Source organism: Ascidia mentula, chromosome 1 (genome assembly GCF_947561715.1).
Source record: "Ascidia mentula chromosome 1, kaAscMent1.1, whole genome shotgun sequence".
Taxonomy (NCBI): domain Eukaryota; kingdom Metazoa; phylum Chordata; class Ascidiacea; order Phlebobranchia; family Ascidiidae; genus Ascidia; species Ascidia mentula.
In genome coordinates, this window is record NC_138566.1 from 21,582,011 (window position 1) to 21,594,557 (window position 12,547).

The following is a 12,547-nucleotide window of genomic DNA, read 5'->3' on the forward strand; positions in this document are numbered from 1 at the left end:
ATATATCATTAACCAAGTTTTTTCAACAGGTACTGCCGGTAGTTTTGTTTTTCCCGAGTAAAATTTTTAAAAATTTAGTCACTAAAATGACGCACTCTGTACATGGACGTCACGCTTGAACGCATTTCAGTTTCCCTGGAAATTCAAGACGCAGCTGTAGAAAATGCTGGTAGCTTTATGCAAAATCAGGTGTTTGTTGTTCAATCTTGAACAATTTGCAGGCACGTTAGACCCTGAAATAATGAAATGAAGTCTAAACACATGTTTAAATACAGCAAAGTTCTTCTGAGGGGCTTTTAAAGTTTAAAATAGACTTATTTTTTGTTCAGGAATAAAATGTCGTCCCCAGTTGTTCTGCAGTTACCAACGGCAACTTTTTCTAAAAAACGAAAATATAAGGTACCATCTGTCACTACAACAGTTCAAAGCAGCGAACATGTAGATTCTGGCCTAATGTTGCCAGATCAGCCTGTCACAGTATTTCCAGTGGTGGTTGACTTCGAACGTTTGCTGAAGGGCACAAACAAGCCTCAGGAGCAGGTTGGTTAGTAGCATAACTAAAAAATTATTGCAAGTATCCTTTTCCATATGTTTTGCCTTATTTGAAATAACTTTTCAAAGCACAATCAGTACAGTTCAACAAATGTCGCAATGTTGTTTTAATATGCTTTTCCCATGAACCATATTACAGTAAATCATCCAGAAAGTGGAATGGATTAAAAAGTTTACTTTTAACAAAAAAAATATTTTTCATGATGAGGTATATATAACACTAGTCATCTGTAAGATTTGTCAATTCACATTTTTACAGATTGTCGACGGTGTTGAAAACAAGGATTTGATTCATGGTGTTGCCAACTTGTATGGCATTTCACTACCTGAGCTGACTGATGACATTATATACCCAACCTTGTGTGAAAAATGGTCAAAGACCTTGTTGCTCATTAGAGCTGAAAATGAAGTACTTCAAGATTTGAGTCAACAAAACCGAAAAGAAAAAGATTTGGACAAATTTGATGCCGATATACATGAAAAAGGTTTTTTGGGAACACCTACTGCCACATTGATTGTGTGGCGTAATTATATGTACATTTAAATCTAAGCTCAAACATTTCTATGTTTGTTTATGTAAGAATTAAAGTCCAATCGGTGTGCCCCTTGCATGTGTGCAATGTAATGTAATTATTACGTGGCATGTTGACCAACTTCCAACTGAATTGCAGAAAAAATGGCAAGTCTCTCTGAGCAAGCAGTGAACATATTCAGTGATGAGGAATCTGCTGATGAGGAGGAAGAGGATGAGCAGGAAGAGAACTGGCTTGCTCAAGTACCCACTTTCCTCCGACAGGTCAAGGACAGATACAAAGATAGACAAGAGTAAGAAACTAAAATGTTTGGTGAAAGGCTTGATGAAGTCACGTGTGGCTGTAGTGACAATTTTCCTTAATATTTAGTTTATAGATTTGTCAAAAGGGTGTTTAGAGCCATGAAAAAACTGTATAAATCGAGGCTATTTCTTCATATTATCATGTATCAATGTAAAAGAAATCTTAAAAGCTTCATTAGATTTATGATCATTTGATTGAGTTTCAAAAAGTACACTTGTGTAAATTCACACACAGATTCATGCACACACAGCATGGCAACCTCGAAGTGGGAGATGAAAACAAGCCAACTTTACCCAAACAACTTATCGGTAACTGAATAAAACAAAAAGTTCTTTTAAATTCTAAACAACAAACCTAAAACAAAAGCAGATATTAAAGATTCCATACGTTTAAATATTTCTAGTCTGAACAAATATTTTAACAATTTAAATGTTAATCAATTTCTTCAACGTGGCAGTCTCTGGTATATACCTATACTACTTGCTAGTGCACTGTTTTGATAAGAGACTGACTATTAAACAACTTTATTCGCACGAGCTTTTGAGAGCTTGATCTTGCTTCAATAGATGCTGCAATAGAGTTAATAAACTGTCTTTTGCAGGAATTGAAAATCGCCTTATTGCTAGTGCCACATTTGAGCGCTCCTATGACAAACCCGGCCAGAGAGTCTTGCAATTAACATTGATTGCTGTACGGAAAAAGTACAGGCATCTGGGTTTGGGTCAGTTCATGATGAAGCAGATTCACGACTCCACTATTACCGGAGGAAGTGATGTGATTGTGGTCAACGCAGACCAGAATGCAGTGGATTTCTTTGAAAAAGAAGGTTGGTTATATATATATGATAACGAAGTCACCAATTACAGGTCCAAAATTTCCCAAGCCACTTGGTTTTGAAAAAAATATGTATATGGCATAAATTTCTGAACTAGTGGAAATAAAAACAATGTTGGCAAAAATTAGTCAAAAATGTTTAGTAATATTTATTGCAACATGAAGAATACTTTTTTCATGAAAACGAGTTGCATAAGATAATAAAATAAAATTAAAAAAAAGCCCGCTGGTCAGCAACATGCAAACGTTTCCAAACTGTTTTATATTTAGTGCACTTCCATTCTTCTTTAAGATCACTTGGTCCAAGTGTTTTTAAATAACAACACCCTTCTTTTCATTATTTTCCTGCAATATTTCATAAAATAACATATTATTCATGAAATAATGCAATAACTTTGACATTTGCTGTCAAGGATTCACAGACGATGTGCTTCTTAACAGTCCCTATGCACAAATCGGTGATATCTGGTTTAACAGTCGCAGGATGTGCTTTCTGCCCTCCTATGTGTCCGTGAGTGCTTATCCAAACAAAATTGATGCTATTCCAATGGACGATCCAACTCTGGCGGAACTCAACCTCAGGGAGATGGAACTTGAAACAGCTTTATGGAGAGAAAAGAGCCTGCAGGTTTGTGTATCTGCCAGTTTCTTTTAGCTGTTTTTACACTTGGTCTGACATCCTAATTTAGGCATCATAGTGTGACCCTCTGATATTTAAATACTTTTTTTCAGTATAAACCTGACTACAACTGCATGATTTTATTATGCCTAAGCACAATTCACTTCATTCAGAGAAAATTCCTTTACTAGTTTTTTGTGTTATTTTATTTAAATTTCAATCTGTTTCTTGTGATGTCCTAGGCAAATAATTGTTTTTAAAAAACAAAAGCATATAAGAGCTACAGACAGGTGTACACACATTTCGACCTGTAAGGAACACCTGTCTGCAGATCTCATTGACTATTATGGCTCTTTTGTGCATATAATAAGAAGCATATACTTCTGCATTTGGAACAAATCTTTAATTAATGAAGCCATATATTGCAGCCAATCTGGATAATGACCACATTTATATATGTCATGTATTTCCCTTGTAAATATGCACCTCGACAAAGGTACTATTTTTTTCAGTGTTTTTTTAAATAAATTTTAATTTTTTTTCTTGTGAGGTCTTTTTTGTTTGCCTTTACATATTTTTTTTTCTTATGAAGGCATACCAGGCGCAAGCTCTGATTGTAAGACGCATGAGGCAAGAGGTTCTTACACTTCGGGCAAAGGTGGCAATACAGGATGAAATCATAGTGAAGTTGCAGAAAGAGTTGGAAATCGCCAAAGAATCAAAGCTTGCTTCTCAAGAAAGTCACCTGAGAAAGCGTTTAAGCAAATTGCGTGAAGCTATGCAGGACCTGGAAGAACAAGTTACTATTGGAAACGAAGGTAAAAAGACCATTTTCTTACTTTCTGTATGATAATAATCACTTTGGACTGTGTGTTTATCTTCCGTCGGCAATTATTGGATGTCATTAAAAAACACATGTTGAAAAACTGTTTTTTTGTTGAGATAACTCCTTTTCTTAATAACATTCAATATTTTCATTCCGAAATCGACCTTTTCTAACGCCACTTGTTGTGCGTGACACAGGTGGAAAAATTATTATTCAAAACATTATTATACATGCATGTAAACATAATGTAGCAAGATTAAACACACAAGTCAAGGTGTTGTGACAAGAAAAGGAGTTTGCAGAATTACAATATAAAATAACCTGGTGTCAAACGCATTTGTTGTTAAGAATACATGACACAAGGTTATTTTATATTGTAATTCTGCAAACTCCTTTTCTTGTCACAACACCTTGACTTGTGTGTTTAATCTTGCTACATTATGTTTACATGCATGTATAATAATGTTTTGAATATTTATTAAGATGTTGTATTTTAATCTGCACATTGCACAAATCTGCGCATGGCGATTTGTTGCCAGGAAACGAGTAGTAGCGCCTGTGTTTTTGCCTTGGGTTATCGCCTTCATGTTGAACTAAATGGTTGTCAAACTAAGCTGGTTTTCTTTGCAGGCGAAATGCAAACAGACTCAGCATGTTCGTCTTCGGCCCAAGACATTTCATCATACAAAACAGAATCCATTCAAAGTAACATAAACTTCACTGAAATGCCCGGTTGCTCGTACGGGGAGGTCGCTGTTAAGCATCAAGAAGAAGCTCAACAGTCCGACAACGAAACAAGTTCGGAATCTTTAGTTGGCGATATCGCACAAAGTACAAATGCACTTTCATTTAACAGTCAACGAAAGCAGCAGGATGACCTCAAAGAGCTTCAACTTATGGAAATAAATCACTGTTTCGTGGCCAGCATGGACAGTGGCGAATACAATTTCAGTGGCACCGCCTACCAAGTCACGAACATAGTTAACACGCTATGGGCTATGCCTACACCAAGCGTTGTAAACCAATATGAAAGCACTAGAAAGGAATGCCGTCACCCAGACATAGTCGCAAACCTGTATTTCTGCGGCACCCAGACCTCCACAACCAACGACAGAATGTTGGAGATTTTGACTAAGGGCTTTAGTACTGAGGATTTCGCGCAGAGCGACTACGGCATAGGTCTGTACTTCACCCGACACGCCCGCGCGGCTGCTAGATTCTCCCCCACTGGGAAGATCCTTGTGGCCAAAGTGTGCCTCGGGAGCACGCAAACAGTCACTGCGAAAGACCAATGCAGAAGCGCGCCACCCGACGGCTATGACTCCATACTTACTCAGGGCAGATTGTCGTCGTTGTCTCAGGGTCACTTGTACGCGCGGTCTTCCAATACCGGTTACAGCGAATATATCGTTTTCAACGTACACCAGGCCTTGCCGCTTGCATTTATTGAGTACAACCTTATATTTTGAGGAGATAGAAATGTACAGGTGTACGGGTTTGGTGGTTGTTTGCATTCAGTATAAGCGTTTGATTTTGCTGCACTGAACTTTCAAACGACATGCACGTTTAATTCATATTGTGGTGGTTTTTCTGCTTCCAGTTATTGTTTTTTTTTTGCACTGTGATAGGTTTGCTTGCTTCCATAAGTAATTTATTTCTCTTTTATAGGTTGTTAAGAAAATTAGGTTAATTCAAAATGCCTCTGATTGTTGAGCTTCCAGAGGATGCTTCCCAAGATGAGATCGAGACTCCAATTTCTAAAACAAGCGTCCCCACCGAAATGGTAACAATACAAATACACACCAACGTTTTAAGCAGTAACTTGTATTCTGTCAATTTGTTGATCCTTTATTGAACATATATTGCAAATGTCCTAATTATTTAGTTCCACTTTTTGAATTTTGATTCATTCCAATGTTACATTATTTAAACCTGTCCAAGAGGGGGCAATTACTGCAACATGTAAAACATGATTTTATTTTGCTAAACACTGACACATATGGGGACTTCGCACTACGACACAACAGTTTTTATACGAAAATATTTACCACAAAACGTACCTCAAGAGTACACATATTTTTTCAGGAAGCATTAAGATTTACCCCCTATTGCACGGCAGATCAATTACCAAAGCCATGAGTAAGATTGAGTGTTGTGTCTGTTTCAGGGTGATGCCAACATCCCCCCACCGACTATACAAGAATCATCTCCAGCTCAGCCACAAGATGGCGGTGAAGCGCGTCCACCCGAAACAGACAAAGAAGAAGTCGCTCCAACAGACGAAACTTCAACACAACACGAAGTAACGCAAGAAGATTTGTCTGAGTGGATTGTCAACACTGATGACGAGTCTATGTCAGATGTAACTTCTACTGCGGGTTCGGTTTCAACCGTTGACGTAAGTCGATTTTTCCACTTGAAAAAATAAAATTCGCGGCTTTCATATGCAATGTGTCCACATAAATGCACCTGCTTGTTTTATAAAGTCTATTGGTTTATGTTATTTACCCAATAAAATGCACTGAAACATGTGCAACTAAGCCAATAATGATAAGTGAGATGCAGACAAAGCAGTTGTATGGTCATATTGTGGTCCGTCTCCTGTGATTTATATCTAGTTTGGAACCCATCGATTCAGCTACGGGTGCACTTTGTTTATACTACTGCTGTTGGTAATAGTTAATAACAATTTGTTTACCATAGGAAAAGCAAGATGCGGAGGATACTCGTGAAGGTAATCAATAGGTGTCATACGTTTCTTATTGTTGCAGTTCCATTAAAACTGTTGTTTAAGCCACTGAAACAGACTTTAGTTGGTAATAATTTTGTTCTTTCAGCCTCGAGAAGCGGCATTGACATGGAAAAGCTTGAATCTCTATACCCTGGTTGGAGACTTTCATCCGATGCAAAGAGCATACAGAAGAGAAGATTCGGTAATTAGTTTGTTGCTTATGATAGATTTCAGTACTTGGTTGCCAAACAAGATTGCAAGCATTTGGAAAGGTTTTCTGGTGTTCGGGGGTAAACAGGCCTTATGGTAATGCTGTATGATAAAGCACGACATATTTCTTGGTGCTTATTCGTGTAGCATTATGCTCAAATTATGACCAATAATTTGTTCTTTGTGAAATTCCTCACGAACTGGTACCGGTGGTTGGCAACTCCTGTTTTCGGCCACTGGTTTCAAATCACTCAAATCCGTGCCAATTTTAGCGTAAATCTTACTTGCAGAGGATCTCAAGAAACGCCCCCCTACGGGTCGGACCATCGAAGATTTCGTTCAAGACATGAAGCAACGTGCGCACTCTTACGGCGTTGAACCCAAACAGAGTGCGCCACCAAGTGATGCCAAACCGAAAAGTGTTTCGTTCGCCCGGGACCCGAGACCCACATTTCACAATTCTACATCGCAAGCGAAGCAAAACAAACCAACAACGCAGGGTATAGGAATTTGGCATTGAAATTGTAACTGAATGGTTTTAGGCTGATAAGTAAGAAATATGTTGCTGTGATTAGTGTTAGAACGTTTGGGATTTTTTGGTCACTAGTTGATATTTTGCTTGATTTTGAGTTTCAAGCAACAGCGTTAAAACGAAAATGGTTAATAAAGAACCTACCCTTTACGTTTTTGTTCGTAAACACCATGTGTCTGTCCCGATGTTGCTACAACTTCCTGTTGATACAAACTATAGAGCTTGGTTTTGCAGAAGCTTCACAAATATCTACTTACCTAGAAGTTGGCAGCGACAAAAAAGATAAAGAGAAGAAACAAGAAACAAACCCTGAGGAAATCAGGTAAGAAAAATAATTTACCTGTTTGTGTCTTCTGGAAGTATTGCATTAAACCTATAAGGTATTTTGCAAGCTAAAAGTGATTTTTAAACTTTAATTTTTCCTGAACCAAATGCTGTTTTCTACATGTTGCATCAAAACTTTGTACTTCACAACTGTTCGACTACAGAGGGCCCTGTAGCGCGCTCTGGTTTTCCTAAAATACCAACTTTAAAAAATATGTATGTTCCATTTTGCACGTGCTGGATTTTGACAACTCTTGTGTTATTATTATTTTCAGTGCCGTGGAGCAGAATGTGGAATCGGCGGAGGAGAGAAGAAAACGTGAGAAAGAAGAAGAGGAAATGTCTCGTTATCCAAGGTCGGTGTTCAATGTATCGTTTTAAACATGGCCAGTTTTTGTAGGGAAGTTTATAAACTTAGTATACTTGGGTCATAATATATCTTTTTGAGTGTAAACTTTTATCAAAGGTGGACATGTCTGCGTGCAGTAGCCAGTGACGGAAAAATTGCAAAATTATTTCCTAGTTAAATTATCTTTTCTACCTAAGTCAACAGCTAGTAACGTTAATGTAGATCAGTTCTATACTGCAAGCTCCATTGATAACTTTTAAGCACGCCAAAAAAACGTTTGTAAAACTGTACATATATATACATATATAAAAACCCGTTCTTTACCAGAATGACCAAGGAAGCTTTGAAGAAGATTTGTAAAGAACACAAGCTGTATTCCACCCCTTACCTGAATGACAATCTCTACCTTCACTATAAAGGTGAGACTATTTTGCGAAATACTACAACTGTTGTGATTCTAAAATCTCATAAGTCCGCTTTACTGTTCTCGTACCTTAACCTGGTTAAAATAGTGTCGTTCGACCAGCTTATCTGCAATGCCAGTGAACTTTTTAGATAGCTGAGATTTTCATAAAGGGCACTGTGTGAGCGTGTATTGCTTCTGAATTGTTGTGTTGTTTGTTCTAGACATTTACCATTTTGTTGAATTAGGTTGGTGGAGGATTGAAAATCTGGACGAATACACAGGTCTAAAGTGCATCTGGCTTGAAGTCAACGGATTGAAAAAAATCGAAAACCTAGAAAAACTTACGCAAATGAGGTAGTCTGCGCATTTGTAATTGTCGTGCTGCATTTACTCGTTTATAAAAAAGTGCGGCCATGGCCTGTTAAACCTCTCAAGTCAAAACAGTATCACACTGTTTGCGGCTCATTGTCCATTATTGGATCCATTGCTTCAATATGACCAGCGTGTTTGTTGAGTTATTCATGATCCCAATTTCGACAGATGTTTGTATCTGCAACAAAACCTGATCGACAAAATTGAGAATTTGGAAAAGTTGGAGGATCTTCGCGTTCTAAACCTTTCCAACAATCAACTTCTCAAAGTGGAAAACTTATGTATGTGATTAGCCCTGCTCTTCATGCTGTTTGTTTACAAGCCAAACGCTAACGTTACATAATTTCCGCTATTGCTGTGAATATTAGGGTGGAAAACAAAAGTCGCCTTATTGCTGAATAGTTCCATATTTAAACATTGAGCTGCATGCTATACGCTATGCAAGTTAAACATTTATGCTTTCAAAGATTGGTTTCCTTGGTAAGACTCATCCACTTATCACATGGAATGTTTGCAAAATTTACGAAACGAAAACAGCAATTCAAATGATTCTTCAAAAATTTTTCCGTTAATTTCTGACACCAAAAATAAAAAATCTATAGCCTGTCTGTCGCGACTGGAAAGCCTACAGTTGGCTCACAACCACATTTCGACCGTGAAGGGTCTCGAACATCTGAAAGAATGCAAGGAAGTCAGCGTACTCGATCTCTCCCACAACCATATTGAAGACCCGGCAGTCATTGACGTGTTTGAGGCCATGCCAGGATTGGTAAGAGGGTTTTATAAATTACAAATTATTAGAACTCTGCCATAAGCTGGTAAGTATGTTTTGTCGCAGTGACATTTCAACTGTAATAAAAAATGTGTGCAGAAATTTCAACACATTTTTCTGAGGTGGCTTCTTCAAAACACAATAAAATGTCATAATTTGCAAGCAAATGTCCCCTTGGGTCATAAAAATGCACTGCATTCGTTTTTTGAGTGCGTCGTGTCTACATTCTTAAGGCAATAATAGAAGGATACTGATATGAAGTCCCATTGAAACTTAGTGCTTCCTTTTAACTAACCCATCTCGTATCAAATATTCAGAGGGTGCTTAACCTAATGGGGAATCCCGTGATCAAAAAAATCCGTTTCTACCGAAAAAATCTCATCGTTCGACTGAAGGACCTCACCTATCTGGACGACAGGTGAAAATCTTAAAAAAACTACTCGAGAATTTACAATAAAAATAAAAACTGTACTTGGTTGCAGGCCTGTGTTCCCTCGCGACCGCGCATGCGCAGAAGCGTGGCACCGCGGCGGTCACGAGGCTGAGAAAGCAGAGAGACAACATTGGGTGAACAAAGAGAGGCAAAAGATACAGGTAAATAAAAACAAACTTTGTGTCGTGTTTTCCTAAACCTGGTCGCGCACTTATAAAACTTTTAAAGTACGTCTTTGCAAGCAAGGTTTGTGCTCACCAATCACCAATATCGAGTCTTCAAAGAAGAATGTTATTTGTGTTGAAGTTTTACAGCATGGATTTTTGTGTGCTGATGATGTTATGTTTAGAAACTTAGGTTGATATAGGTTTAAGTGGAATATGATGAACTAAACGGTGTGACAATTGTTGTTTCAGGACAGTATCGACTATTTGCACAACGTGAGGAAAGAGGCGGAAGCCAGAAGAGAAGAATCTGGAGTCACCCGTAAGTTTACACGCATTTATTTAAACTTTGTGTTGTTGGAGTGTTTGCGAATTAATCCTCATGGCTGTTTGGTTTTATCTCCCGTACCATAATTGTTTTAAGCTAAACACGCCAGTTTTTAGCTAATTGCAAAACTGTTTTTCGGTAATCGAACCCATGTTGTCACTTTTGCGTTTCAGTCGAATCAACGGTGACACCAGTGGCAATGTTCGACCAAAGGATACCAGGCGAAGATGAAAATACACCGCCACTAGAGGGCACTGACGAGGAAAGTGGAAAACTTGTCGAAAAACCGGAACAGAAAGTCAGAATGGAAACGACGGAAAAAGTTGAAATTCAGGAAAATGAAAAACCTTCGAACGAAGTGTTGAATGCCGAAAGCAAGTTCGTCACAGAACTTCCAGGTCTACAGTTCGTGTTGATGACGTTTGAAATATTTGTTACATTATTCATAGTTTTTTAACACATTTCCAGGAATTTTGCTCGAATATTTCAAAAATTTTTCGCAATGTATTTAATTTTCTTTGCGCGAAAATGTGTACGTGGTGACGCCTGACTCTGTATGCACAAACGAGGTCTTGTTACATCACAACTGCTTGAAACAATTTAATTTATACTCTGTCGCATTTGCGGCGTAATTTCTCTTAAGGGCCTAATCATAGGTTTCAAAAAATTCGGGTTTGATCTAACTCTAACAAAAACTCGTTTTAAGTGGATTTGTTGTCACTTTAAATGAAAGAATTGCTGTGTTGTTCCTGTTTTGTCCAAAAACATCCGAGATTTCGCTCCGACTTGTCAGGAAAAATGGGCATCATCCACAGCTAGGCTGCAATGCCCGGGCTGCGAAACCTGTAAACCTAATTGTCTAAATCCGAATATTTGATTGTACGCAGACGATGAATCCATAGAAACTATAGAACTCAAGGCAGAAGAAGGCGCGAAGTTTGACCTTGACGACTTGCCTGACCTTGAAGACGTGGAAATCGACGAACTGTCCGAAGTGCCGATACATTTGCTGGTGAATCCAGTTTCGCTAAAACTTAAAAAATAAAATTCTCATTAAACCAATTTCTAAATAGTGTTAATTGTGACATTTACCAAACAAGTCAAGCCTCAGTCTTTATAATTTAATCCTCATTGGTTGTTTTTAAAAATAAATTCCAAATTTTCTGTTCTCTTTTTCATAGTCAGAGAATCGGCCGAAAATCGAAGTGTTAGAAGACAATTACGTGACCGAGGAAAGCAGCGACCAAACCTTACCAATTGAATCCGATACGAAACAATTTCACAGGCTACTAATCGAGGACGTTACTGACAAGGTTCGCCAGTTTTTTTTTGAGCCTGACAAACAGTAGAAGTAAATAAGGCATCAATAATGCAACACCAGTTCTGAAAGTAAGCTGGAATGCTGTTCCGTTAAAAGAATTCTCTCCGGTTAGAATTCGACGACTGAGGTATCCGAAATAGTTATGAGAAAATCAACTTTAGTAAATTTATTCACTTATTTAAGAAATCTTATCTAGAATAAGAAACCGCGCAAATGCAAGAAGTTTTTTTTTTACTTTCAAACCTGTGCAAAACTCATATAACCGTAAGATGTTTAGGAATTACATTGTTATTATTATTTATTAATCTCGTCGAAAACTTTAAAAATCCAATCCATTTTAAAACTGCTAATAAATAAAACTTTTCAAACGAGGTTCCTTATACTAACTTAACTCTTTTTATTAGACACAAGGTAACAATTCTCAAACTGATGAAAATTCTGGATCTGGCGACGCAAACGACATTGCCAAAGGTACGTTTTAAAGTAATATATTGCCACTGCCGCACAATAGGTACATTCTCTGCTCACATTTTCAGACTCGAAGCAAAATTCCATTGAAGAAGACGAACTTGAGTTTGGACTCGACTAATGAAAGTTTCCGCGTTGTAGACAGCTTCGAATATATTCGAATATATTCAACTTCATTGCTTTTGACCATTGTTTTGTCAAAATGAAAAGCTGTTATTTAGGCTGGTCGTTGTATGCTGCTATTGACAACTTACCAATGTGCCTTTGCGTCAGATACTTACACTGTTTTGTGGTTTCTTTCCTGTTTACGTGCTTTAATGATTTGATTTGTTTCTTAATGTATTGTTGCGCGTCTTGTGTTTGTAGTTTTGTACCTGATTCAAGTTGAGTTTAATTAAATCCTTCGAAAAAGAATTTGTGTCATAGTTAAATTGCTGAATATGTGGTGAGTTTGATTCAATCATAATTCG

General features: G+C 37.7%; 2 protein-coding genes across 2 annotated transcripts; both read left to right on the forward strand.

Moving 5' to 3' along the window:
* Nucleotides 1-335: 335 nt before the first annotated feature.
* LOC145895492 (uncharacterized) lies at nt 336-5,335 on the forward strand. Its single transcript, XM_082984302.1, has 8 exons — nt 336-540; nt 812-1,037; nt 1,224-1,377; nt 1,623-1,696; nt 1,990-2,214; nt 2,636-2,850; nt 3,434-3,659; nt 4,298-5,335. The coding sequence occupies exons 1-8, from the start codon at nt 337-339 to the stop codon at nt 5,134-5,136; spliced, it is 2,163 nt and encodes a 720-aa protein (XP_082840428.1). The 5' UTR covers nt 336; the 3' UTR covers nt 5,137-5,335.
* On the forward strand, nt 5,335-12,471 carry LOC145895482 (uncharacterized). Its single transcript, XM_082984292.1, has 19 exons — nt 5,335-5,450; nt 5,835-6,065; nt 6,371-6,401; nt 6,505-6,600; nt 6,899-7,108; nt 7,375-7,462; nt 7,740-7,820; nt 8,141-8,232; nt 8,465-8,573; nt 8,760-8,872; nt 9,194-9,360; nt 9,681-9,781; nt 9,846-9,957; nt 10,213-10,282; nt 10,462-10,686; nt 11,176-11,300; nt 11,470-11,601; nt 12,014-12,080; nt 12,146-12,471. The coding sequence occupies exons 1-19, from the start codon at nt 5,364-5,366 to the stop codon at nt 12,196-12,198; spliced, it is 2,190 nt and encodes a 729-aa protein (XP_082840418.1). The 5' UTR covers nt 5,335-5,363; the 3' UTR covers nt 12,199-12,471.
* The last annotated feature ends 76 nt before the right edge of the window (nt 12,472-12,547 follow it).